This window comes from Amia ocellicauda, chromosome 6 (genome assembly GCF_036373705.1).
Source record: "Amia ocellicauda isolate fAmiCal2 chromosome 6, fAmiCal2.hap1, whole genome shotgun sequence".
Taxonomy (NCBI): Eukaryota; Metazoa; Chordata; class Actinopteri; order Amiiformes; family Amiidae; genus Amia; species Amia ocellicauda.
This window is the reverse complement of record NC_089855.1, coordinates 15,696,508-15,723,623: the sequence shown is the minus strand read 5'-3', so window position 1 is coordinate 15,723,623 and position 27,116 is coordinate 15,696,508. Positions and strand designations below refer to the sequence as shown.

Here is a 27,116-nt window from a genome sequence, read left to right as displayed (position 1 = left end):
GTTCACTGTACTAAACTGGCCCCCACAGTCACCAGATCTCAACCCAATAGAGCATCTTTGGGATGTGGTGGAACGGGAGCTTCGTGCCCTGGATGTGCATCCCACAAATCTCCATCAACTGCAAGATGCTATCCTATCAATATGGGCCAACATTTCTAAAGAATGCTTTCAGCACCTTGTTGAATCAATGCCACGTAGAATTAAGGCAGTTCTGAAGGTGAAAGGGGGTCAAACACAGTATTAGTATGGTGTTCCTAATAATCCTTTAGGTGAGTGTATATATATATATATATATATATAAGGTGTCACCAGGCAAAAATAACAATCACATTACATCAAGCTGCATCAAGGTTTTTATTTTAATGTAACACAATACAAGATTTGATTGAAAAAAAACACAAATTAAGTTTTTGCAAATGAATGAAAAAACAACAAATGTTTTTTTTAAATTTCTATTTGAGTTATTTCATTGGCATTTAAAATCATGCCCATAATATGCACATACTCAAATTAATATCACTTGTCATTCTGGTTCTCATATATAGGTTTCAAACAAATGGAAATTTAGCTCAGTTTGTTCCAATTATGCGAACTTCATTACGGTTTTGATCCAGGGGATATATCTGGACACCTGGGTGTAGACACCATATTTGCCCTCCCTTGCACAGCCTTCTCCCCAGCTCACCACCCCAGAGATGAACCAAGTATCTCGGAAGCGGGTGACATGGGGGCCACCACTGTCTCCCTGGCAGGCGTCCCTGGCTAGCTTGTCATACCCGGCACAGAACATGTTCACGGTGATCTTGAACAAGCTGGACTCGATGCACTCATGTCTGTCCACGTACGGGACGCTGAGTCTCTGGAGAATGGTCGACTGCCTTCCCCTTTCGTGCATACGGCCAAAGCCACTGATCAGACCGTCCTTCTCCTTCATCAACACCTTCTCTGCGAATTCCTTTTCGGGGAGGCATGCCGGGATAATGTAATTGGTGAATTTGATGGGTTCCTTCAGTTTGATGATGGCGATGTCGTTGTTGTAGGTTTCTTTGATGTACTTGTGGTGAATGAGCACCTTTTCCACATTATGCGTTGCCTCCCTGCCTTCAGACTTCTCTGTATCGTACTCCCCTGTTATCAAGGAAAATAAACTTGTGAATAGGCAGGTAAAAAAAAATATAAAAGCAAACAAATATAATACCATAACACAGTATGACCTATTTTCAATATTTGCACTTATAGCTGGGTATCCTCTTATACTTATTAATCTACCATTCAAGAAAAATATAAGCATGATAATAACTAACTAAAAATGTTTTTTGTAAAATGTTTAAATATGTGGTAATGACAGTGTATTAACATATAATGAAACTGAGCAAAAAGTGGGCATACAATTGCTCATTGGCTAAATGCAGGCATTGGAAAATAATGGAGGGCCGGCATGTGAAATATATTTAATCACCATGACTAGAAATAAACCCTCAAACAGTTAGTTAATTCATTAAAAAATGTTTTTGAGCAGTGAGTTTTAAACCATTAAGAAACCAAATTGAATGGGAATGGCACATACCAAGCACGACTGTAAAAGACTTTGACTGGTTCATACAATGTGCAGCAGATAATATATAATATTCATTCAGAATAGTTCCACCACAGAAGCCCATTTTCTCTTCATTTACCAGAAGAGCCTATAAAAGAAGGAAACAAAGAAACACTTAATAAGAAACCATTTTATTTGGTGATTCATTTAGTTTAATAAAGAGCATACATCACACTACACTTGCTTATCAATACTGTCTTTCCAGAATTTGCTAAACCTCATTTCAGCCTAGAGAAAATTTAATTTCAGATGATTTAACACAATTAAGACAGGGTCCGTTGAATCTTTTGACTGCCAATCCATACAAATCAATTGTTTTTTATATCTGACATACCTACCTGCCAGGGGCATTTCCCTGGTGGACAATCTTCCCCATTCACTATCCTGTCTTGTTCACGCCCCTCTGGTAAAATAGGTTCTTCTTCAACTAGAGGTCCGATTGTGCTGTTCAGTGTGTCTGTTACATTGACAGCTGCTGCACTGTAATTGCTATTGCCAACATCTTCATCGTAATCCAGCTCTGGGATCCAGATTGTCCTTTTGAGCGACTCCTTTAGAAGACCACATGGGAATTGTTCTGTGTTGGAAACAAATCAAGGCAAGCGGCATTAGACGTCTGAACACTGGCATGAGAGCATCAGCATGTCTGTTGCCCGCAGCCAGGGGTTCATGTGAAGCAGCAATGACACAGCCAGCCATTTAGGTATCATTCAAAGCTGTTGCACAAAGGCTGTTTTGTCTCTGAAGCTACAAAGTCTGGAGGGTGAGCGGCAGGAATACAAATCGTGCCTCCCTCATATTTAGATACATTTCAGTTTGTTAATTCTCTACTGGTTTCAGTGAAACAGTTATTACAATAGATGAGCTACTTCAACTCACTGGTAATGTGTTACAAGTACCTTTCAAATTCAGGTTAATGCCACATTCAATATCTGAAACATTAAGAGTGTCTATCTCCTGTAATGGTCAATGTGTTTTTTTCGTAGTCTTAATCACAGTGTTGTTTCCCATATGGAACAATATTTTTAATATCTGGTACAGATGTCTGATCCTTATATTTTTCATATGCCAAAATTAGCCTCCCTTTTTTATATTTAAAATACATTTGGATATATTTTAGTCTGTACATATATTAATTTTATATACTTATATACTTATTGTAGAAATTAACATCACCATATCTTTTTAACCTGTAAAATATATATATATATATATATATATATACACACACAAATATAAACATTACACAATTCTAACATACATTACAAATATATGTTTTTCCATATGGGTTTGCATCTACTTAGTGTAAACATTGAATTACATTGTTTTATATACCCATTTTATATGTGACTGTTCTAAGACCACTGCTAACTATGTCCACTGCTATAAACACCTACCGTCAGATAAACACTGCTTCCCGTCTTCCCCGAGATAATACCCAGTGGCGCAGGAACAGCTGACCTGCTCTGCTTCTACTTTGCAGAAATGTTGGCATTCCCCATTGTTGTTTTCACAGAGCTTCGGAATGACTAGAATGGGTTCAGAAGTCAAAGATCAGGCCAGGGTCATTGTTGATGCTTAATTTTAGACATAGGTTAATCAATTCCTGGTTCTGTCTGACAAGTTAAAATGGTGGTCCGCTGACTTGCATGGTACCTACCGATTTCACAGTTTCTCCCTTGATAGCCTGTTCTGCAGAAGCACGTGTATGCTCCTATTCCATCCTGGCACTGACCAGCATTGAGACATGGTGCAGATGTGCAGGCATCGCCGTCTGAGGGGTAATACAAATAGCTTTTGATGAATACAATACATAAGGGGATTAAGAGAGTGCATTTCCATTCAGGTGCAGTACAGTGGACGTGAACTTAATCTAGATGTTTCTTGTTCTTGATTTTCTGGACGTATTTTCCAGAAAATTTTAAGATTTTCAATAATGTATACCCTATCTCAGAACATTACACGTTTTGGGTTCTTTGGTGTTTTTTCATATGTTGGAAATTTTTACTCTAAATGTGTAAATGCAAGTCTCAACCAAAGTGCTTTGATTTCAGAGCTCTGAAAGCATTATGAGAAGACTATCAAAATACTCACACAGTGAAATCAGCCTACTGCATCCACATTAAGCTCAATTAGGAAACAATGCTACTAGTGGTAAATTCACTGTTATATAAAGAAGGGAGAATTCTTGTGTGACCCATTTTTGGCTAGTATGCATATTCTGTGAAAGATAAAAACTACTTAACACAACAACAAAGTGATAGGTAACCAGAGGAATTTCAAACCCTTATTTGTGTATCATTAACTCACTGGTCCAATGTAATGCATAGATAATAAACAAACATTTATAATTTAAGATCTTACCAAAATATATATTCCAGAAGTCATCCTAGGAAGAAATTCAAAACATTGAATTAAATATTTGTGGAAAATAAATACACTTCCAGTTCCATAATAAATCAAACCATAATGGTCCGTCTCTCTCAATAAATGGCATATTAGATAACTAACCAATACACCCAACCCATTCTATTCAACCGGTGACCATATTTCTTGAGGCACCTCAGCATTGTTTATCCAATCTACATGCCAACATATACTTCACATGTTTCTGCATACACATACAGCTCGCCATTTATTTTTATTTTGAACATGGTTTTGGCACAGAAGTATCATCTTTCAGAGATTTGAGAGAGTAAGTAAGAAAGAAATGGGTAAGGAAATCATAGCTCTTAGCTTTGAAAACAATGCAAACTTGTATCATATTGTTTCATAAACAGGATGCCTTTTACACTATTTAGCCTTCCATTTGTTTGAAGGTAAGTGTGTCTGGCACTGCTAGTCTCCTCTTCCTGAAGCTGTAAGGGCCCAGAGGGTTGGCTCTGATTGAGCCTCCACAGCTCTGAGGTTAAATATACATTCTGCATGGAATGGGTGGGGCTTCACTCTTCACTCACTACAGCTGTTTTTGTTTGTTTTTTTTTTTAAGCAGATTTAATGTATTTTAAAACTCTAGCTTTTAATTTTCATTTTCAGTTGGTTGATTATTTAATGTGACATGTTGTCTTGGAAACAATCTGCAGAGGATTTCAAACTGTTTTAAGTTAAAATAAACCCTAAACAGATATACAGGTTGTAGTATGTAGTTATTACCTGGTGGATTTAATCTGTGTATATTTTATCATAATTACATTTTATAGTGTTTGCTAATTGACAGGTATCTCAGCCTGGGTAAAGTTAACATATAGATCCAGTGAAGGTAACAGCTTAAAATCAAGTTGAAGTAATTAAATAATCACAGGACCAACATCAAATAAACCATCGCTACTCCTATATAATAATGTTTTCATGTTCTCATCTTGACAGAGAGAGTTTTACTTGCCGTTTTCTTTTGGTCTTCAAACACCTCCCTTGCTTCTTCGTAACTGCACTTCTCTTCGTAGCATTCTCTCTCTAGGTTTCCTCGTCTTAACTCTTCGAAAGGACTGTTAGCCCTCCGGTGTCTGCTGAAGACCTGGCTGGCCCACTCTTTCCCCAGGAACACTGAATCAATAAGACACTTTCATTGTTGCCATACCTGAACACTATATATTTAATGTTTAATATACAACACACACACACAAACACACATACAAATGGCATCTCCTAAAATTATCAGCAAAACATTCCATTATTTCAGAAGCAGGAAGATAACTCGGTTTCTCCTCCGATTCTCAACAGTCTTAAAACAGTTAAGTAAGTGCTGTAAAAACAAAACAAAACAAGAAAACACATCTTTAGACAGAAAAGGAATAGGTCTGAGTCAGGAAAACATATCTGTACTTACATTCTGCTCCTGAAGAAGACAAGGTAAAGAAGAAAAGACAAATCTGCAAAAGCTGAGCCATTGCAGTTTAGTTGGGTAATAGACTTTCCAGCTTGAAGATAGATGTTAGTTAAAAGGGGTGGTGGGGGGAAGGTTCAATGACCAACATGACAGAAAACAGTGAGGCCTAAAGACACAGGAAGCACACACCTCCACGTCAGGAGTCATGATTTCCCTTTCTTATTCAAACAAGAGCAGCGCAACAGAATCTGATTGCTGCTGTTGTGTTGTGTCACCTTACAAAGAATGAGACCTGATGTGATTCAGGAAATATAATTAGTTTATTTCCAATTCCATATGTTTGTCTAAGAAGCTTTCCTGCTTAACAGTAATTTATCAGATGACTTTATGTAGGGAAACCTACAGCTACAGCAGCACTGCATGTTGTGCATGTTACATCTTACTGTAACCATATTTATATTGTGGGTGAAATTATATGACTTTCAATTAATGCCCCAAAAATATATGTATTCTTTAGTTCAATGGAAAAATAAAAAAACAAACAAACCAGGTTCCTATTAAGACATGGTATTGCTCACTGTTAAGGAGGACATAGCAATTTTTCAATTAAATTAACAATTGAATATTCTAATACATAAAAGCTCTGTGTTCACATGGACATTGAAAGTGAATCTTTTAGCATTTTATTTTGTATTGATATTTGTTTAATTTAAGTCCTTTCTCAGTATTTTACGACAACTGTTTTTCAAATAAGGCACACCTAAAAAGTCAGGGGATTAAAGGTACATACATATGTAGTTTTTTGGTTTTTTGGTGTCCTATTAAAGAATAAAGTATATGCAGAATCTTTGAGGTTGGGTGTGATGACAACGTATCCCTGTTCTGCCTGTACTGCTTTGAAAGTACCCACAATGGATTACTAAAGTCAACCAGTGTGACAATTGTTTGCTTTAGGGTCAATGACCTCTTGTGCCCTTCAGCCCCTCAGACAAGATAAGATTAGGAGCAAATCAATTTAAGAGGCTGGAATTACTGGAAAAAATGTAAAGTATTTTTTATTTTTTTAAGAAAGGTTTTTTTAATTGGGTTTACAACTTGCTTTCTATCTACTGAGAGCAAATTGAAGAAAGTGTGCGGGAGCCAGAAGTAAAACATTTTTTTTTTACTATTTCTGCACCTTGATTTAAAAAAACCTGATGACCTATTTGAGAAGACTTTTGCACAATTTCCATCTTCACCAAAGCATGTGCAGCATAATCCTGTGTGCATGAAGTAAACCCAGGCTGGATATGAACAGATCTCTAGCTCAATTCAGCTGCAGTATCTTTGTGGTCAGCCCAGCTCAGTAGCCACCACCACATCTCTTAACCCGTCTTCCTAACCAGCATTGCAATGATAGGCAAGGTGCTTTGTAGAAAATGGTTGTTAAAATCTTATATATTTATTGAATACATTATATGAGGAGGTCATTTAATATCACAATATAAGCAGAAATGCCACCTTTGTTAGGGAAATGGGGAGTAAAGAGAAAATCTAGACCTGAATTTGCAAAATAATAATACTTGGGCTTCCAGGAATGTGGTAAAGATTTTACAAATAAGCTTACTTGAATATCTCATTCTTAAAGGGTCTCTGGATTTAGGAGAGTTGGGAACACATATGTTCATTGCATTTTAGTGTACAACTATATATTCATTTAAAAGATGCCAAAACTCAGTTTATCTGTCTAGCCTCAGAAGTTCAGTTGGAAAGTATTCCCTTCTGTTTCATATTTCCCTAGATTTATTAACTAAAAAAACTAGACATTAAATTACAGTTTGCGCCTACTTTCAGGGTATATGGATATGACGATAATGTGCAGTTGTGTCATCAGATTTGTGCAGAATTAGCTAGACTTGCAGTGTGTCAATGCTGAAATATTTATTGAATGGGAGAAAAGATTTGCAGACTAATGCACATTATAATACCACTCATTTAACCCTGCATCATGCATTCAGCATGGAGAGGGTCCCCAAAGATATCAATGGATAATTCTGTGCAAGAGTGTGTTTAGAGCAAACAAGCAGAAAACAGCCCTGCAATTCCCACTCCTGATGTCTCCTTGGTGTTTTTCTTCCTCAATAACACCTGTTGTTGAACCTCTGGGAGTTAATGTGGAATTTCATTTTGCCTTTACAGTTAATTTAACACTTGTAAACATCCATGAAAATGTAATCTGAGATGGGGATTGTTTTTACACAATGCTGAAATTAATATAGATATATATCCTGAAACTGAAAATATTGAATCCATATTTAGATGGATTTTTCAGGGTTAGACAATTGCATATATGAATCTGACTTAATGAAAGACTAACAAATGCAATGATTCTGTGATATCAAATATTTAATGTTTTGCCATTGGCTGATTTTCTTTTCTGAAGTTGAAATCGCCACAGATTTTACCTCACACACAATAGTTCTTGCCCCTGTAAATATACCCCTTATTTTCAAAGCAAGACACAGACAGATGCTCCTAAGGCAATCATAGCATTGTTAGTATAGGGTTATTTGCTCCTGTATCCAGTCCAGGTAGCTGGACAGTCTGGTGTATATCCTATAATACCCAGGCAATGCACAACCCTTCCCCCAGGAAACAATGCCAGTCAGGAACCAGGTGTTCTTGTATTTTGTGACCAGAGGGCCTCCGCTGTCTCCCTTGCAGGAGTCAACTTTCCCTTCAAAATAGCCAGCGCAGAACATGTTATCTGTGATGTTCACCTGGCTCTTCTCCATGCAGGCCTGAGTGGACAGCAGGGGAACTGCCAGCCTGCGAAGTGCAGGGGAGGAGGGACTGCCCTGGCTGAGTTTCCCCCAGCCACTCACTATAGAGAAGCGGACAGGAGCCAGTTCCCTCACGGAGAACTCTCTCTCCGGCAGGCAGATAGGCACAACATACTCAGAGTACGCAATGGGCTCCTGCAATCTCAGCAAGGCGATGTCATTGTCTCCACTCTCTGGCCTGTATTTCTCATGTGCGATCGCCTGAGCCACTGGAATCCATTGTTCGCTGGTTTCCTTCACACCGATAACATGTTCACCTTTCAGTGAAAGCAAAACAGAATATATGTTAATATCAATGATTCCTCGGCTAGGGAAGGGAACATGAATAAAACATGTTGTGCAGTCCAAACGTGTAAATGAATTTATGATCTTCTGTAAGAGTCAGAATCAATAGTAGAGCTGTCACACTGATAATATATTCGTCACTAAACTGTATTCCATATTCTGTGGGTAATATCTGAAAAAACAATGATAGATGACATCTGGAAATAACTAAGAAGCAAGTACTAAAACTGCCCTGTACTTAAAAAACATACAGTACCTACGACTACTATGAGGGACTTGGCCTCCCGGCTCTCTAAGCAGTGAGCTGCTGTGATGACCCATTGAGGCTGCACTATCACTCCTCCACAAATCGCTCGCTCTCCATGCATCAAGAGGACCTAAGAGAGAAAATATCTTCATTTTCACATAAAGATCTTTTAAGATTAAGTTTTACAGTTTAACTCAAACCCATGTGATTTCTGTTGCCAGTCCCAATACCATTTTTATTTTCTGCTGTAATTGACTTATTGTTTTGTACCCAGGTTGATAATCCCTCCACAGTGCCTTCTCTGCCACAGTTGGGAATCCACAGAGTTGTGGGCTTGACCTGCAGGCAGTGTTGCTTTTATACACTCCTACAATTTTTCTTGTTTAGAGAGAGATGTTTCAAGAAAAGGTTGTGCAGAATGAAAGGGATGTAGTGGATGTCTGTTACCGTAATTCAATCTCCATCATTGAAAATACAATGTATCTCGCAAGTCTGAAATTCAACTTAATTTACAAAAAACCTAATTTGACTATGATGAAATGCCATGATGGCCAAAGGCAACATAACACACACGATAGTTCTGCTTTCATGTACAAAATATTTCCCCTATAGTCCCACAGTCCTAGCATTCTGAAACTCCAGAATCGCACAGAAGGATATTTGCATACCTGCCATGGACAGTGACCTTTAGGACAGTATGCCCCCCTTACAATCTTCGGACGAAGGTTTTCAGATGTATTATTCATTGATTCAAGAACAGGGATCTTCCCACAAGGATACAACACTGTCCAAAACACAGAGAAACACACACAAACCTGTAAGTCCCAGCCATCATGAACACATTAATCTTACATTACATTACTGTAGATGTTGAACTTGATGCAATTGCTCTGTGAATGATTGGACAGAGGGTTCTAGTTCACAGCTCCTTGTCATGTTGATGTACTCATTGACCTGAGGAAACCAAAGGCACACTGGGCTGTGAAAGCTTGTGGTATCAGGCTAGTCATGCACTAAATCATATATATTGGAGAAATGAAACAGCAGGGCCTACAGGCCAACCTATACAGCTCACATTAATACTGCTCACCCTGGCCTGTGTTCTATCAGGCACAGGAGCCTCTGTTGAGCAGGAAGAGACGAGTGTGTGTCAGATTAAGGGAAGGCAAGCACCATCTGCTGTCGAGTCCTATAGCCTGGACTCAATCTCCACAGTGTTTCCTGGCTAAGCCATAGTTCTATACCTGTGTAATTGCAGAACTCAGGACATCTGAATTGAATAACATAATGGAGATATCATCACCTTGCGGCTGGCACCTCTGTCCATCCTCCGCTAGGACGTAGCCCTCTGCACACTCACACGTACGGTGGACCCCACTGCCATTACAGAAGTGCTCACATCCTCCATTCAGGTAGAGACATTTGATGGTATCCTCAAATACTAGACAGGGAGAGGAAGAAGAGGAGAGACTGATTTTGATCTTGTTCTCCACAATAGTAGACTGTACGTTTACTCCGCGGGCTCTAAATGATGGCGGCGACACAGAAATTGTAAATCAGATGTGTTTGAGAATGAAACGTGCTAGTAGCCAAGAGAATAAGCTTTCAGATGTGCGCATTGTAGGAATACAGTGTAACTTCTATGCACAGGAGCTGCGCGTGACACTGCCAAATAATGCTTAAGAGGGTGTAGTAACACTCTGGAATGTACATTATTTTTCAGTTTTTGGTAACCTAAACTTTAGTTTTAACCTCTGGAAGTTTACTGCTTACCTTTGTAGCATTTCAGGTTATGCTTAAATTTCAATTAAAACTAAAAATGCGAGTGTTCTAAAACTTTTGACCGGTAGTGTATATATAAAAAGAATGCTTGCTAATCACTCAGAAGTAAAACATTTCCTTGTCTGGTAGGGATGGGTCTCATTTGATTTTACCCATTTCACAGTTTCTCCCCTGAAATCGTTCAAGACATTCACATCTATAGGAATTGAACAAATTCACACAGTTCCCACTGTTCTGACAGGGATTGTGAAGACACATATTTTCACCTGTGAGAAGAGAAAACAAGGAGAGTGAGTACAGATCAGTGAGCTAACTCCCCACATAGTGCTTCAAAGTACAAAAATGATCATTGATGATATTTAAGAAAGCATTACAAAATATATAGACACCTGTGATTAAGTATTGGTTGAAGGTATGGAACGTAAGGATCCCAACTGGGAGTTGACTCAAAGGTTCGAGAAAGTGCAGACAGACAGACAGAGATCATCGTGTCTCCGGGGATACTGGACAGACACACACCCATGTTCTTTACTGCCGTTGATGGAGGAAGCAGAGGAGTATGGGCTTTTTAACAGTCTGGGCTATAGTAAACTGTATAAACTTTGAAATAAAAATGCTTTAACTTGGTGTTTTCTATGTGCATCTTTGAAAAACTAACATTAAATTAGTAGCCTGGAGACACTGGGTGGAAAATATATTGAGTGTACAATAGCTTTTGCTATTATGTTGTATTCTGGTTTTACCCTTTTCACAGTTGTTCCCCTGAAATCCTTTGGTACATTCACAGCTGTAAGAGTCGAACAAATTCACACAGGACCCATTGTTCTCACAGGGATTGGGATGGCACAGATCTTGACCAATGAAAAAGGAAGAAGAACGAGTGGAGCAGTGACCTAACTTTTCTCTTAATGCTTATAAAGTCACTTGAATGAATGATCAATGTTGAATTTCCAGATAACATCAATAGGTCTGTGTATATTACGTTTTTATTTTGCTTAATACATTTTCAATTTAAAGTCAAAGGATAGATAGAAAGTTCTTTCAGTGAAGTTATCCACAGAGGTCATGTTTTTAGGTGCACCAAACGAGCACGATGGGTCAAATGGACTCCTCTTGGTTTTATAACTTTCTTATGTTCTTCTTATTTACACTTGTTCCTGAATTATTCTGGAATTTTTTTAGAATGATGTGTCCTGGAATTATTAACATACAACAACAAACAGAAACAGTTAATAATGGGAAACTTACCAGTGTATTCTTGCCAAAACCTCTTCTGTAGAAAAAAATAAATGGAGAATTAGCAAATCAAGTTTCAATATGTAGCGCCAGACTTCCCAAACAAGAGTGTGGTGTTATTTTTCTAGTAAGTAATCATGTTGGAAATGGAAATTAAATGGCACAAACATGAATTAAATCCATCAATTAAATGCAATAAAATACATGGTGAGATTGCACATATCATACCTTTGCCAAACAGTATAATATTGCATTTTGCAAAAAAAATAATTTTAAAAGTTCTTTGTACATTTACTACTAATATTAATAATTAGCATTTAAGTTTGGTCATACCGTTGTTTCGTCATCCTCAAATACCTCCCTGGCCTCTTCATGAGAGCATTTCTCTTCAAAGCACTCCCTCTCTAGATTCCCTTGCTTCAGTTCCTCAAACAGACCAGTGTTTGCACGCTTGTGTCTCTGCAAGATGGCATGGGCCTCCTGCCTCCTCAGGAATACTGCAGAAGGAAGCATTGCAGCACAGTGGAAAACCAATGACATAAGTTATTCACTGCAAGGAATACTAATGCATGAATAAATTTGGGATTATAACCATTTCTCTATTTTTTTTTTAAGATGTATTTTATATAACATCTAGTTGTATAATATCTACTTGTATAATATTTGTCATTTAATGATAGTTAATGATGTGTAACAAAATTTAAGCTTTGGAAATAGCCTTCTTACTAATTTTACCAGAGCTTTCAAAGAAAATATATTTTATTTTTATTAGTACTATTATTGAATATTTAAATAGGTAAAGAGAACAGGCAGAATAATTAGCATGGAGGATTATTTTATTATTTATTTCTTAAATGACCATGTGTAACTTACCGTTGTCACAAATTTACATTCTTCAGCGGGCATGCAATATTTTCCAAGAGGAATACATTTATAATATAGGCCTATCAGTTAAAAATACACACATTTGACAATGTTTTTTTTGTTGTTGTTTTGTATTGGAAACTAAAGATTATATTTTACATAAAAATAACTTTCAGTTTGAATGCACAGTAAAGGTTGTATATTATAGACCCTTTAGACCATCCTTTATTTGTTACAACAGCTAAAAAGTAAATGGCTAAAGAAACAAACAATTAAAGAGAAACCGCCTCCGAAGGAAATTCACTATCCTTTTCGGGATGCGTATGAAGCAATGCTCACAAGAACACTGTGGGTTGCAGAATCCTAGCATTCAAAGCCATTTCATTAAACATAGTTCAAACAACATACATTGAAAATAGTGTAGCATCTAGAGAGCATCTATAATATCAAGGGACAGTGTGTTTAAATAACGTTCAAAAGCCATACCTGACACAGAAAGGGATGCCGTTAACGTCAAAACAAGACAGAGGATTCTTAGCAACATGATAGACTACCAGCCTACAATACCAGCTCAAGTGTTGTCTGTTTTTCAAGCCTTCATGCATGAGTAAAATAACAGAACTAAACTGGTTAATAAGTATGTGCATTCATGTTAATTACCAGTATGAGCTCTGGTGTTTAACTAATGCAACTATTTTGAAATGGTTTATTGACAGGTCTATTGATTTTTAAATGCTTGCAGTACTGAAATACCAGAGCTTACCTGGTTAATAAATAAACAGATATAAATATAAAGCTAATCGCTTGCAACTAAATTTAATTAAAATCAAACAGACAACTATATCTGATTGTCAGTAGATAACTATGTACATGCTTGTTGCATTAATTTCTTATGTATGTATGTATGTATTTATTTATTTATTATCATGGTACTGTTTGCTTTGGAGGTCAATGGACTATTCAAGGTTGAGAAAATATAATAAATAAAAGACGAGCAAGAAAAATATTTGATTGTTGAATTCAGCTTTACATCTTGGCCTTAGTACATGGTGTATGTTTTAATATAGAGCAGTGTAAAAAATGATTGATTTCCATTAGACTAGCACTTGTGGCTGCTGTTAAATGAGATGTTACCTTGTTTGTCATTTGACAGCTGTCTTCTCTCCCTGTGGGGGACACACTTGTAACGTATGCTTAGATTACACAAATGCTTACACCAAAATGGGACAATATTACATTGAAAAAGTTTTTTTTATAAGTCTTTTTATTCAATTACACACATCACATATTAGTACATTTCTTAGCACATGCCCTTATCCAGGGCAATTTACAATTGTTACAGTATATCACATTATTTTTACATAAGAATACCCATTTATACAGCTGGGTTTTTACTGGAGCGGTGTAGGTACTGTGCCTTGCTCAAATGTGCAACAGTAGCATCCCCCGCCTGGGATTGAATCCACAGCTCTCGAGTCCAGGGCCCTGACCTCTATTCCACACTGCTGCCCCATATTATTCCCATAATAAAATATAAATAAAATTGACTTTATTTATAGGTATGTTCACTGAAGGAGATTAAGATTACATATTGCCATCATTATAACATGAATGATTCTGTTTTGAAAAACTACAAATCCACAGTTACTCACTCTCAGGGAAGGAAACCGCTCTCTAGGTAATCGTGGCATTGCCAGTGACACTGCGTTCAGCTATGTGCTTGTGTATCCAGTCCAGGTAGTTGGACACTTTGGTGTATATCCCATAATGCCCAGGCTGTGCACAGCCCTTCCCCCAGCTGACAACCCCAGTCAGGAACCAGGTGTCCTTGTATTTGGTGACCAGAGGGCCCCCGCTGTCTCCCTTGCAGGAATCCTTCTCTCCCTCAAAGTAGCCGGCACAGAACATGTTGTCTGTAATATTGACCTTGCTGTACTCGATGCACTCTTTTGACTTCAGTCTGGGGACCTCCAGTTGTTGAAGGACAATGGAGACAGGGCCATTCTCACTGCGCTTGCCCCACCCACTCACTGTGGAATAGCGAATGGCAGTCAGCTCCCTCTCAGAGAACATTTGCTCCGGCAGACAGATGGGCACAACGTACGTTGAGTAAACAATGGGCTGCTGCAATTTCAGCAAGGCGATGTCATTGTCAGCCGTCAATGGCACATACTTCTCATGAATTATTATCTGAACCACTTTAATTGTCTGCTCAGTGCCTTCATTCAACTCTGTATGATGTTCACCTTTGGTTAAGAGAAAAAAAAGTATTACGTACTTATATATTTCAACTTTATTTTTCACAATAGCAAGTTGTTGTTTTTAATTCGAGTTTATAAATCTTTGGTTCAAGAAGGAATCACACACATATGAAAAACTGTGAACAGTTATTAGCTGTGTTAAATAGACAAACAGTACCTACGACAACTTTGAGGAATTTGACCTTCAGCAGCTCCAAGCAGTGAGCTGCAGTAATGACCCATTTCGGCTGCAGGATCACTCCTCCACAGAACCCTTTGGTTCCATACATCAAGAGAACCTGTAACAGTATGAAGGCATGGCTGTTTTCATGTCATTTTTCAGGTCATGTAAAAATGCATTCGCAAGTATTTGTTGCTGCTTCAGCATCATCTTGCCACATTGGTGTTTTCATATTTTATTTTATTTACTTAAAATAAAACCAACAGAAAGTTTGAGCTGCTGTCCCAGTACTGATAGTTCCTCAAAAACCAACAGATTATGCCGTGTTTTTAAGAATAATTGGAAAAATACATTTAAATGTTGTGTTTTGTATTTCACTCCCAGAGCCAATTGCCCCACTCTTCAAGAGACACACTACCATACCTGCCAAGGACAGTGTCCCTTTGTACACTCTGTCCCCCCAACAATCCGCCCACGCTGTTGATCAGGGTTATCCATGACAGACGACGGACTTTTCTGAACAACAGATACCTTCCCACAGGGATACTGCACTGTGAGACACAGAGAGAGAGGCCCACTGGGCTGTGACTCATGGGCTGTATCCCAGTTCAGTGTTTTCTTATGAGGTAGGATCTTTAACTGCTTTAACATAATTGTGAAATGTGTTGTGCATGATGGGTGTGTAACAGCCAAGATGTTTAAGCACAGATACAGTAGTAAGAAATAAACCTATTAAGCATCACCCCTTGGTTAGAAACAACTGATCTTGACAGTATGTATAAGTGAGGACAATAGCAGCTCTGGAGTTAGGCACCACTGCTTTAACACTTTATATATATAGTCATATGCTCTTCTCATGGTGATATTAAATCGGGTTTTATTCACCTTGTGGAACACACCCCTGTCCGTCCTCCGCAAGCGCATAGCCCTCTGCACACTTGCACAACCGTTGGACCCCACTGCCATTACAGTAGTGCTCACATCCTCCGTTCAGGTAGGGACACTTGAGAATATTGTCAGGTTCTGAAGAGACAGACAATATGCAGTACAGAGGTAAACATCAAGACAAAGTTTCCAGTGCAGAGATAATTCTATCTGTCCATGTCCAAGGCCCTGATCCCATTTGCACCGATTGCCTATTAGCCAGGGTTACTATCTGTCCACCTAATCCCCTGACATTAGATTAAGACTGGACAGGTTTAAAAATGCACATTCAATTGAAAATAATTGAATTTTATATTTTATATTTTTAATTGTATTACACTACTATACAATTACGAATCCCAACTGGCCCAGTCATTTTGGAATTATTTGACATCTTAACTTTACAAACAACCAATAGAAGCATTAGTGCCAATCTTTGCTGTCCCCTTAATCTCCAGGATCTAGTGACAGCTTTTGTTTTTCAACTAACTGCTCAGTCTAACATGTTGTTCCCAGATCTTACCTGGGTGCCTGCCCTCAATTTGTGTGGTGTAAAAATAAAAATGTATGGAAATATGGAAGTATGAAAAAATTGTAGTTGGTCCATTTGTGATTTGTAAACATGTGCCGTCCATCCAGACCCCAGTCCAGCCTACCCTGGGCAGTGGACATATGCATGAGATGTGGACACACTACCACACAGTCCCCTGTTGTGTGAGAACGAGCCAGTCGGACGGGATTTCTGATCACAGTGCTTGTCTCACACTCAACCTTTCAGGAATGTTTACCATGAAGAAAACAAGGGTAGGTATAAATCCTGTATGATATTACCATGTTCACAGTTTCTCCCATGGTACTTGTTCAGACAGATGCAGTTGTAATATCCTGAGTGAGACTGGCATGTGCCGTTGTTCTGACACGGATTCGAATGGCATTTGTCCTCAACTGTCCAAAATTGGAACAAAAACAGAGTGAGCACTACTATACTAGACAATATCAGTTATCAAATTAATTATTCAATTAGTCTGAATTTTAATCACCCATTTACACTCCCACGTTACAGTTGTCAGTGATACAGGCCATTTAGTCTATAAACTAGTTTGCCTTGCTTCCATGTCTTCAGTTAAATAATCTACAGTGGAAACAGCCAAGCTCAAGGTGTAATTGGAATATGAGTCTACTGCCCCATCAGAACAGCTGATTTTCCTATTATGTTTCCCAGCATATTATCCATTGACTGATATAATATGCTGATCATGCATGCGAACAATATTCAAAGTACCAACAGTCCAAAATGAACAACTTACCATAGTTAGTTTCCCAAAACTCCCTCTGTGAAAACAAACCAAAATGGCTTTAGTGCTACACAAAAAAGCAGTTCAGTGCTCATACTTCTCCTGTGAAATGTAAACTGATGTAGACCAGTACACTTTGGATTCTATTAGGTGGTCACTTGCTGTTTGTGTCACATACCATTCTCAGTCACAATTAAGACACCTGCCCATTCAAGGCGCAAACAACCTGTCCATGTTCTTAGTTACGGAGAGCAGAAATCAATTCACAGATATTATCACTATGACTCAAGCGTGCTAAAACATGTAACATTACTGTAAACAACCAAATCCTTGCATGTACATGACATGACAACTCTTCTGTACCGTTTTTTCATCGTGCTCAAACACTTCCCGGGCTTCTTCATAAGAACACTTCTCTTCGATGCACTCTCGCTCCAGGTTCCCCACCTTCAGCTCCTCGAACCAGCCTGAGTTGGCACGCTTGTGTCTGTGCAGGACACTGTGAGCCTCATCCTCACTCAGGAACACTGCAGAGCGGATCGGTTCAGCACAGCGAGGTCAGAACAATGGCTTCTCAGTTAAACGCACTAGACAAACACTGTTTTCTCTTATAAAATCAAACAGTGACTTCCACATCTGCCATTACCATTGTGTGGAATCATTTTCAGTGTTACATTTCTCTTTGAATATATTTGCTCCATTGCTGTGTTTGTCTGAGAAGGTGAGATATGGGCACAACAATGAAGGCTGTTTTCTTGACTGCTTCTTTTGATCAATGCCGTTGATGGATATGTGTTTGAATAAACTAGTCAAATAACCGTTTCTTAAAACCACAACAGCAACAACAACACAAGATTTCTGCATATGCTTTTTTAAAATCTGAAAACTAAAAGCAGAAAATTATACATTAAAAAAACATCATATAGTCACATTAAAGGTTCAATTAGACCTTTGTGAAAAATAGGATTACATTTCAGTGTCTGATACACAGCCCTGCGTGACAACCTCTGAGTGAAATTAGACCCCACGCCTGCCATTTAATTTGCTTAAGGAAAAAAAATGCTTAGCATCAACAAGTACTATCCCTGCATCTTTATTTTCTGTGAAATATCAGTGTTAAACCCTACCTGTTGCGGAAAGAGAGTAGGAAAATGTGAGAGCCAGGCAGAGCAGCTGAAGTAGCATGGTGGAGGTTTTTCTGTTGAATCCAAGCCTGTGCAGAGCAGTCCAAAGTCTGCAAAAGCTGCCTATCTCTCCCAATGCTGGCTACCTGCAGTTCCATTAGGGTTGTGTGTGTCATTTGCTGCATGACTCTACATGTTGAAAGGCCCCTTGACTGAGACCACAGAGAACCTCTCAGGACAGTATTCAGGACAGATCAAAGCAGGGATAAGATGCTGGCTCAACTAAGTGCTCTGCTAAAACACAGCCTTTTTCAGTGAGGAACAGTGTTTTACGCACGTCAAGACTTCTTTCTGTTAGATTTGTAAGGGGACGAGAAAGATGTTTTCGGAGGGTAACAGCAACCCAATTCAATTAAAAAAGGGATCAAGTGTGGAGCAGTCTTACATGCAGATCTGTCCTTGTGAGAAGAGTACTGCCTTCAACTGAATAATGGTCGCTGTCCCATTTTAAATGGAAAAGCCCTGCTGTTTCATTATCTCAACTTTGGAACATGCCCGTCCAATATATATACAAATAACCACTGATTTTCTGTCTTACTTTTTCTTGATGTTTTTCTCTTTTGGTTATTTTAATTAAAACATTTTATTTTTATTTTTTGTCTTTTGGAATTTGGGAATTTATAAAGTGCAATGCCACCTAGTGGTTCTTGAAGTCTTGTTTTCATTTTGTGGAAAAAGGGCCAATTTCCCCGGAGATCCATGTGCATTATTCACGTTTAAATTCAATAGATTTAATAGGAAAATCTAGATTACACTGCTCTGTTCTTTCAGCAACTTGTTTATGTTGTCAGTACTAATATTATAGAATGTTAATTGTAATTAACTATTAATTAATTATTATTCTTTACTTTAATTTTGAATATGCTATGGCAGATATAGATTCTAACATGATTAAAATGTTTTCAATCATGGGTATTTGTGGTGTACAACTGATGTACAAAAACAAACACACAAACAATAAGATCACATTATCAGGCTTGATATAAATATATGTATGTTTCTTGTATAAAGATAGATTGGTTTATATGTCTAAAATCGAATGTCTTCACAAGTGGTTTAAATAATGAAGTAGTAAAGACAGTAAATGACAGATCTGTAGATCAGTAAATAGGAGTCTGGAAAGCTGTACAATGTGTGATTATTTAGGTTTGTTAAAAATAAGGTTAAACCTCATACTATTTATGAGCAAATTCTTTGCAATTAAGTTAAATTTAATAATTTCACAATAGCGTTTAGTATAATATATTTAAAGGCTTCATAACAAAATGACATCATATGTTGACTTGTAGAGGATATTTACAATGCATTATAAGGAAGCAGTACAGAGAATCAAATACTAAAATGAATTAGTCTTAATTAGTCCCTGGAAGGAAATATGGAAACTGTATAATAACAATGATGTATGTCAAGCATGAAAAAGCCATTCTGAGGACCAGAGCATATTCAGGTGCTATGTGGGGCTGTGTGTTTCTGAATCCAGTCCAGGTAGTTGGACACTCTGGTGTATATCCCATAATACCCAGGCAATGCACAACCCTGCCCCCAGGAAACAATGCCAGTCAGGAACCAGGTGTTCTTGTATTTGGTGACCAGAGGGCCTCCGCTGTCTCCCATGCAGGAATCCTTTTCTCCCTCGAAGTCGCCAGCGCAGAACATGTTGTTTGTGATGGTCATCTTGGTCTTGGCCCTGCACTCCTGGGTTTTAATTCGCGGGATCTCAATTCTCTGCAGCACTTTGGCTGTAGGTCCTGACTCCCCCAGCCTCCCCCAACCACTGACGGTGGACAGTCGCACGGTGGCCAGCTCCAGCATGGTGAACTGCCTTGTGGGTAGACAGATTGGACGCACAAATTGGTTGTACGTGGCACTAGAGTTTAGCTGTAAGAGTGCAATGTCATTGTCTGCATTTGTAGCATTGTAGTCTTCATGGACAATTATCTTCTCGACTACCTTCAACTGCTCTGTGCCTTCTTCGACATTCCGTATGTGCTCACCTATCAGAAACAAACAACAAACAAAACGAATAATGAATTCCTCCCTTGATGGGATGGACTTAGTTCAATGGAAGATGGGAACCTTGCAAATAACCAACAAGGAGGTTCACACCCACCAAGGATGACCATCATTCTGTACTTGGATATCTGATGTACACAATGAGCAGCAGTGAGGACCCAGATGGTATCTATGACGATGCCACCACATAGATATACACCAGAAATCTGCAGGAGAGCCTGTGGGATAGAGAGGACACTGTCAGTAAAATGTAGGAATGTATTCTTGGCCACAGATTGTAATACTGGACCAGAAGGCACAGAATATATTTAGATGTCTTTACTATTGGATTATTCAGTTCTCATGGGCTAGTTTTATAAGAACATATTTCACCAATAATTGTACATCCCAAGCAGCATTACTGAGTTTCCTCTTGTTTTGTTGGAAGACACAGTCACATCAGACCAAGTCATCAGAGCTGCTCTCACCTGCCAGGGACACTCTCCTTTGGGACACACTACCCCTTTCACTATCCTTGGACTGAAGTGGCTCTGTGTCTGACCACAGGGAAATTGTACTAGGGGAAAGGAAATACAGGGTCACAATAATGTCTGATGGGTATTTCTCTTACGTCCGAGAGATCCTCCCACCAAAGACATATGAATTACGAGAGGAGAATCTCATACTCTTACTCTACAATAGCTGTTGCCAAGTAAACAAAAATGAACAACAACAACAACACATATTCCTCATATAAAGCCTGATCAACAAGGCAAGAAGACTGACCTTCCCAGTTATCATGCTGAAAGTAAACTTCTGCCACTAAATGTAGAGGAACATTGAAGAGACACAAACCTTGTGGTATACAAGAGGTGTTGTCCTTGTCTAGAGAATAGCCAGCAGCACAAAAACACTGGTGAGGTGAGCCGGCTGTTTCAGTGCAGAAGTGCTCACAGCCCCCGTTCTTGTAAATACACCCAAGGGATGTCCTAACCTCTTGGAGGGAGAAATAAAAACCAGGCCTGAATATTGAGTAATAAAAACATTTATGAGTCCCCACTGTAAGCAGCCTGCAGTCTCAGGGCCTCTCAAGTTGCCAACCAAAATGTCCAGAATAATGGAACTGCATAGTTACTACACATGCATTCAGGATGTGAGCTGACTTAGGGCAGAGAGAAAAGCAGACTGGTTTGCATTGGCAGTCAAAAAAATTGAGACTCACTGAAACTCACGTTACCTGGGCTGGAAGTTGAATTGATTGTTTCTGAAAAACAGGGTATTTGATCACATTTTACCATAGGCGGACTTGCCATTGGGCAATTAAGAAGGGCCAGTCGCCCCATGTAGACACCTAGACCGCACTTCGTCGGCAACCAGAACCACACATCGCCAACACCCCACCACCCCACCCTCCCTGGACCGCACTTCGTTGGCACCCAGAACGACACTTTAGCAACACCCCCCACAGACCACACTTCATTGGCACCCAGAACCACACTTTGGCAAACCCGTCCCCGGACCATACTTTATTGGGACACAGACTTCACCAGCCGACGCCCCTCTGGGTAAAAGTCCCAGTCCGCCCCTGCATTTTACCACTCTTCACTTAAAATATAAAACACTTGGCAAGTTTTGGAATTTGCTTACCATTCTGACAGTTTCTTCCCTCATATCCTGAAAGGCATAGACAACTGTAAGACTTCATTTGGTCCACACAGGTGGCTCCATTTTCACAAGGTCCAGAATCACACTCGTTTGTGTCTAAAAGGAGATCAGCAGTTTGACAGAAAATGTTATGAAAAGTGTGCAGCAGAAACAGAGACTTGGTTATGTGTTTTCTAATATATTTTTGAACTAATTACACTGATCAGCCATAACATTATGACCACTTGCCTAATATTGTGTAGGTCCCCCTTTTGTCGCCAAAACAGCCCTGACCCGTCGAGGCATGGACTCCACTAGACTTCTGAAGGTGTGCTGTGGTATCTGGCACCAAGAGGTTAGCAGCAGATCCTTTAAGTCCTGTAAGTTGCGAGGTTGGGCCTCCATGGATCGGACTTATTTGTCCAGCACATCCCACAGATGCTCGATTGGATTGAGATCTGGGGAATTTGGAGGCCAAGTCAACACCTTGAACCTGTGATTCATCAGACCAGGCCACCTTCTTCCATTGCTCCGTGGTCCAGTTCTGATGCTCACGTGCCCATTGTAGGCGCTTTCGGCAGTGGACAGGGGTCAGCATGGGCACCCTGACTGGTCTGCAGCTACGCAGCCCCATGCGTAACAAACTGTGATTCACTATGTGTTCTGACACCTTTCAGAACCAGCATTAACTTTTCAGCAATTTGAGCTACAGTAGCTCGTCTGTTGGATCAGACCACACGGGCCAGCCTTCGCTCCCCACGTGCATCAATGAGCCTTGGCCGCCCATGACCCTGTCGCCGGTTCACCACTTTTCCTTCCTTGGACCACTTTTGATAGGTACTGACCACTGCAGACCGGGAACACCCCACAAGAGCTGCAGTTTTGGAGATGCTCTGACCCAGTCGTCTAGCCATCTCAATTTGGCCCTTGTCAAAGTCGCTCAGATCCTTACGTTTGCCCATTTTTCCTGCTTCTAACTCATCAACTTTGAGGACAAAATGTTCACTTGCTGCCTAATATATCCCACCCACTGACAGGTGCCATGATAATGAGATTATCAGTGTTATTCACTTCACCTGTCAGTGGTCATAATGTTATGGCTGATCAGTATATAAACACAGTTTTCTATAATACATATAACAGTGACTTATTATTGAAAACAATGATCAACAATTTGTTTTTAGATTACAGTTATTCACAGTTGACTTTGGAATTCAATCATGCCTTTCAGGGACTAAAGTTAGTTCTACAGAGAGAACAGTAGAGATGATATTCCATATCTGAAAAGAGGGACAAAGCCAGGGCAAAATGTTCTAATCAATAGATTGGTGAACAAGGAAGTCTTAGCTAAAGAATAATTAGAATAATAACAAAGTTGTTTATCCAGTAAAAAAGCGCTCCAGTCGCGAAGACTTGTCTAATGTTTTTCTAAAGAACATACTATCATATTATTCCCTTGGTTGCTGAGCAACTACATTTACAGCAATCAGGTTGCTAAGGTACCCAGATTTGTTTGTCTTCTGTTCTCTACCTTGCTTTTGATTAAATAGTTTTTCTAAAAATCAACTACACAGAAAATAGTGAACCTGGCCTGCCTCTATCAATACACAAAGCTGACATGGGTTACACAGCAACAGTAATACAAATGGAGTATACTTTCACTATAGACAGGACAGCATCCCACATAACTAACATATTTCAAAATTGTCATGTCATGTTTTTTTCAGAACATTTCATGTTTCATTTCAGATCATAGGCATCACTCCTGTGTTGTACTTACATTGGACACGTTTAACGAGTGCTGCTAACATTAGTTTTTTCTTTTGGGTCCCATCCTCACATACAATACACTATTGTAACATGTGACAATGAAGACAAGACCACATTATTGAAGTACTTTTTGTTTTGTTTTTCATAAGCCATACAAACCTGCTTTTATTTTTAGATCTTGATCTTAATTACAATCATACCTGAATAAATTCTCCAGAACTCTTCCTGTAAAGATCAAAAAGACAATTATAGTAATCAGACAGTTAAATGTCTCGTAATTTGTATTGATTAGGGATATTCTGTTATTACTATTTTTATTATTAATTCCTTGGTAGAGACCCTTATCCAGGGCGACTTACAGGATACAAGAGCAATACAAAAGTGCAAAAATACAGTAAACAATTACAAATTAATCAAAATACAATTACAGAAGAGCATAGGTAAATATACAGTGACTTAAGTCCGAGTCGAGTCACTGACTAGATTCATTACAACTCTGGTGACAACTATCTAATTGTAGAGGAATACATCATCATGGTATTGTGGTACTCTTCATTTGTATATCATTTGTGGGTCTTATAGTTGTTATTAAAGTGATGTGAGTGAGCCAACTAAGTTAATTTATAGCAGAGACACAGAAGGCAGAAATTCAGAGTCTAGATAATGGCTGAACAAATTAAATAATTTTACAAAAGGGGTTGGGTGGAGGACTTCTCTCTACTTTTTTGTGCACATAAACAGAAACTGTCAGCTTGTTTGTTTGTTTAAAGATTGGTTCCCTTGTGCAGGCTTGTTCACAATTTTAAATGTGACCTCTATTTACTATACACTTACAAAGTTTTCTTCAATGGAAAATATCTCTTTGGCTTCTTCTTGGGAACATATTTCTTCCAGGCACTCCCTCTCCAGATCCCCCAATTTCAATTCTTCCATGAAAGAATTAGCACGCTTTGACCTTTGCAAAAGCACTCGACTCGCTTCATCTTTCTGCAGGAAAACTTCAGCAGAAGAAACCAATCAGATTTTGTTTAATTAAATACAATTGATCTTTAAGTATTACTGTTGAATTGAATTAGGGCACCTTGTTTCGGGTTTTGACTTGCACTAGAGATATTATCATAACCGAAAGATGTGAAGGGTGAAAGTGCTCACCTAACACTTTTTTAATCAAGTTTTTTGTTAGAATGCTAGTATTTATATTCAGAAAATACATCATCAGGATATCAATAAGTAATTTATAAGGAGAGCCAAACAAACCAAAGCAAAATGAAAAGTGGCACATTTCAGACTGACAAGATTTTTCTGGCGGTGATTATGAATCTTTATTTCATTTTAAGTCACCCTGGATACAGGCGTTTGCTAAGAATTGCATAATAGTATTTAGACAGTTTATCTACATTACGACATTCAAAAGTATTTATTTTTGAAAAGCACGTTCACAGGTCTTCATACCTCCAAAAAAAAATAATCTGTCTCTGTCACTAGGCTGTTGCAGTAGACAGGTAAGACAGTTAAGACTGCTATAAAAAGGAAATTAAAACTTACCACTGAGAGACACACAGCTGGACTTGGTGATAATAAAGAGCAGGGCCAGGTTTAAGGCCTGGACTTTCCACAGAATAGACTCCATTATAAAGACTGCACAGTAGGATCTAAAACTGGGCTCACGATGACCAAAGTTCACAATTTAACATGAATCCCAAAAGAGCAGATAGCAAGTTACGTATGCGTTGTCTGTGTTCCTGAGCAAAGCTGTGTTATTGGCAGCTTTCCCTGTTGTGAAATAAAAAAGGCCACTACTCACTCTTGGCATTGTTTAACTCTACCTTTTAATGCTTTGAAATAATCAGAGATAATTAGTAACATACTACTATACCCTTTAATAGATGATTTTTTCTAATTTCCTTCAACACCAGATGTCTTAAACAAAACAGTATTAAAATAGCCATCCACATGGGCTTTCATTTCATAATGAAATCCTATCAAGAAAGAAATTCAAGTGGTATATATAGTTTTAATTGTATTTATTTTTCAATGAAAAAAGAAAGAGCATAATATGAATTAATTAAGTGCAATAAAGAACGGAAGACTCCCTTTGTAAGAAAGAAGTGATACAGATTTCAACCAAAGTTAATTATGATTATTATTAGTTATCACTTCTCACACTTAATTTACAAAACTTACGTGGATAGATTTCAATGAATTGATAAAAAACACAAAGATCTGAATTCAAAGATGAAAGTTGTTGAATAGTACACATCAAAGCCATACTACTGAATGAACATCTTACATGAAATCAGTCTAATGTTTGACAGATGGAAGCTTTTTTTATGTTGTTTTGGTGTGAATACAGTTAGGTTCATATTTGGAAAGTGACACAATTGTCATCATTTTGGCTCTGTATGACACCACAATGGATTTGAAAGGAAACAATATGTGCTTTAAGTGTAGACTTTCTGAGGGTAGTTAAATCCAAACTGGGTGTACGTTATAGGAATTACACCCATTTTTATATGTGGTCCCCCAATTTTAGGGGCTCTAAAGTATTTGGACAAACTAACATAATCATGAATTAAACTGTGAGTTTCAATACTTGGTTGCAAATCCTTTGCAGTCAATGACTGCCTGAAGTCTGGAACCCATAGACATCAGCAGATTCTGGTTCTCTTCCCTGCTGATGCTCTGCCAGGCCTGCACTGCAGCTGTCTTTAGTTCCTGCTATATGTATGGACCTAACTGTATATTAGCTGTGTGTACTAAAGTGTACTACAATGCACATACAGTGCATCCGGAAAGTATTCACAGCGCTTCACTTTTTCCACATTTTGTTATGTTACAGCCTTATTCCAAAATGGATTACATTCATTATTCTCCTCAAAATTCTATAAACAATACCCCATAATGACAACGTGAAAGAAGTTTGTTTGAAATCTTTGCAAATGTATTAAAAATAAAAAACAAAAAAAGCACATGTACATAAGTATTCACAGCCTTTGCCATGACACTCAAAATTGAGCTCAGGTGCATCCTGTTTCCACTGATCATCCTTGAGATGTTTCACAACTTGATTGGAGTCCACCTGTGGTAAATTCAGTTGATTGGACATGATTTGGAAAGGCACACACCTGTCTATGTAAGGTCCCACAGTTAACAGTGCATGTCAGAGCACGAACCAAGTCATGAAGTCCAAGGAATTGTCTGTAGACCTCTGAGACAGGATTGCATCG

At 38.6% G+C, this 27,116-nt stretch overlaps 4 protein-coding genes across 8 annotated transcripts; all 4 read right to left on the bottom strand.

Annotated features, from left to right (window-relative positions):
* Positions 1-340: 340 nt before the first annotated feature.
* f10 (coagulation factor X) lies at positions 341-5,560 on the bottom strand. Its single transcript, XM_066706305.1, has 8 exons — positions 5,424-5,560; positions 4,980-5,140; positions 3,962-3,986; positions 3,258-3,371; positions 2,995-3,126; positions 1,936-2,174; positions 1,568-1,685; positions 341-1,128 (listed from the first exon to the last, which is right to left on the bottom strand). Exons 1-8 carry the CDS (start codon positions 5,482-5,484, stop codon positions 584-586), a joined length of 1,395 nt encoding a protein of 464 aa, XP_066562402.1. The 5' UTR covers positions 5,485-5,560; the 3' UTR covers positions 341-583.
* A 2,230-nt stretch (positions 5,561-7,790) lies between these two features.
* LOC136751053 (coagulation factor VII) lies at positions 7,791-13,343 on the bottom strand. Of its 4 annotated transcripts, XM_066706306.1 has the most exons (9): positions 13,146-13,330; positions 12,129-12,292; positions 11,808-11,832; positions 11,303-11,410; positions 10,712-10,825; positions 10,081-10,218; positions 9,446-9,561; positions 8,787-8,907; positions 7,791-8,502 (listed from the first exon to the last, which is right to left on the bottom strand). In XM_066706306.1, exons 1-9 carry the CDS (start codon positions 13,201-13,203, stop codon positions 7,958-7,960), a joined length of 1,389 nt encoding a protein of 462 aa, XP_066562403.1. In that variant the 5' UTR covers positions 13,204-13,330; the 3' UTR covers positions 7,791-7,957. The 4 variants fall into 4 exon arrangements, with proteins under 4 accessions (XP_066562403.1, XP_066562405.1, XP_066562404.1 ...); XM_066706308.1 differs by lacking the exon at positions 10,712-10,825 and having other exon boundaries at positions 13,146-13,341; XM_066706307.1 differs by lacking the exon at positions 11,303-11,410 and having other exon boundaries at positions 13,146-13,340.
* A 562-nt stretch (positions 13,344-13,905) lies between these two features.
* On the bottom strand, positions 13,906-18,754 carry f7 (coagulation factor VII). Of its 2 annotated transcripts, XM_066706310.1 has the most exons (8): positions 18,427-18,749; positions 17,663-17,826; positions 17,312-17,336; positions 16,836-16,949; positions 15,966-16,103; positions 15,504-15,631; positions 15,078-15,198; positions 13,906-14,905 (listed from the first exon to the last, which is right to left on the bottom strand). In XM_066706310.1, the coding sequence occupies exons 1-8, from the start codon at positions 18,482-18,484 to the stop codon at positions 14,334-14,336; spliced, it is 1,320 nt and encodes a 439-aa protein (XP_066562407.1). In that variant the 5' UTR covers positions 18,485-18,749; the 3' UTR covers positions 13,906-14,333. The 2 variants fall into 2 exon arrangements, with proteins under 2 accessions (XP_066562407.1, XP_066562408.1); XM_066706311.1 differs by lacking the exon at positions 15,504-15,631 and having other exon boundaries at positions 15,082-15,198; positions 18,427-18,754.
* Positions 18,755-19,673: 919 nt separating this feature from the next.
* On the bottom strand, positions 19,674-26,708 carry f7l (coagulation factor VII, like). The gene is made up of 8 exons (XM_066706312.1): positions 25,435-26,708; positions 24,724-24,887; positions 24,090-24,114; positions 22,123-22,236; positions 21,331-21,471; positions 20,964-21,052; positions 20,594-20,714; positions 19,674-20,477 (listed from the first exon to the last, which is right to left on the bottom strand). Exons 1-8 carry the CDS (start codon positions 25,517-25,519, stop codon positions 19,927-19,929), a joined length of 1,290 nt encoding a protein of 429 aa, XP_066562409.1. The 5' UTR covers positions 25,520-26,708; the 3' UTR covers positions 19,674-19,926.
* Positions 26,709-27,116: the final 408 nt, after the last annotated feature.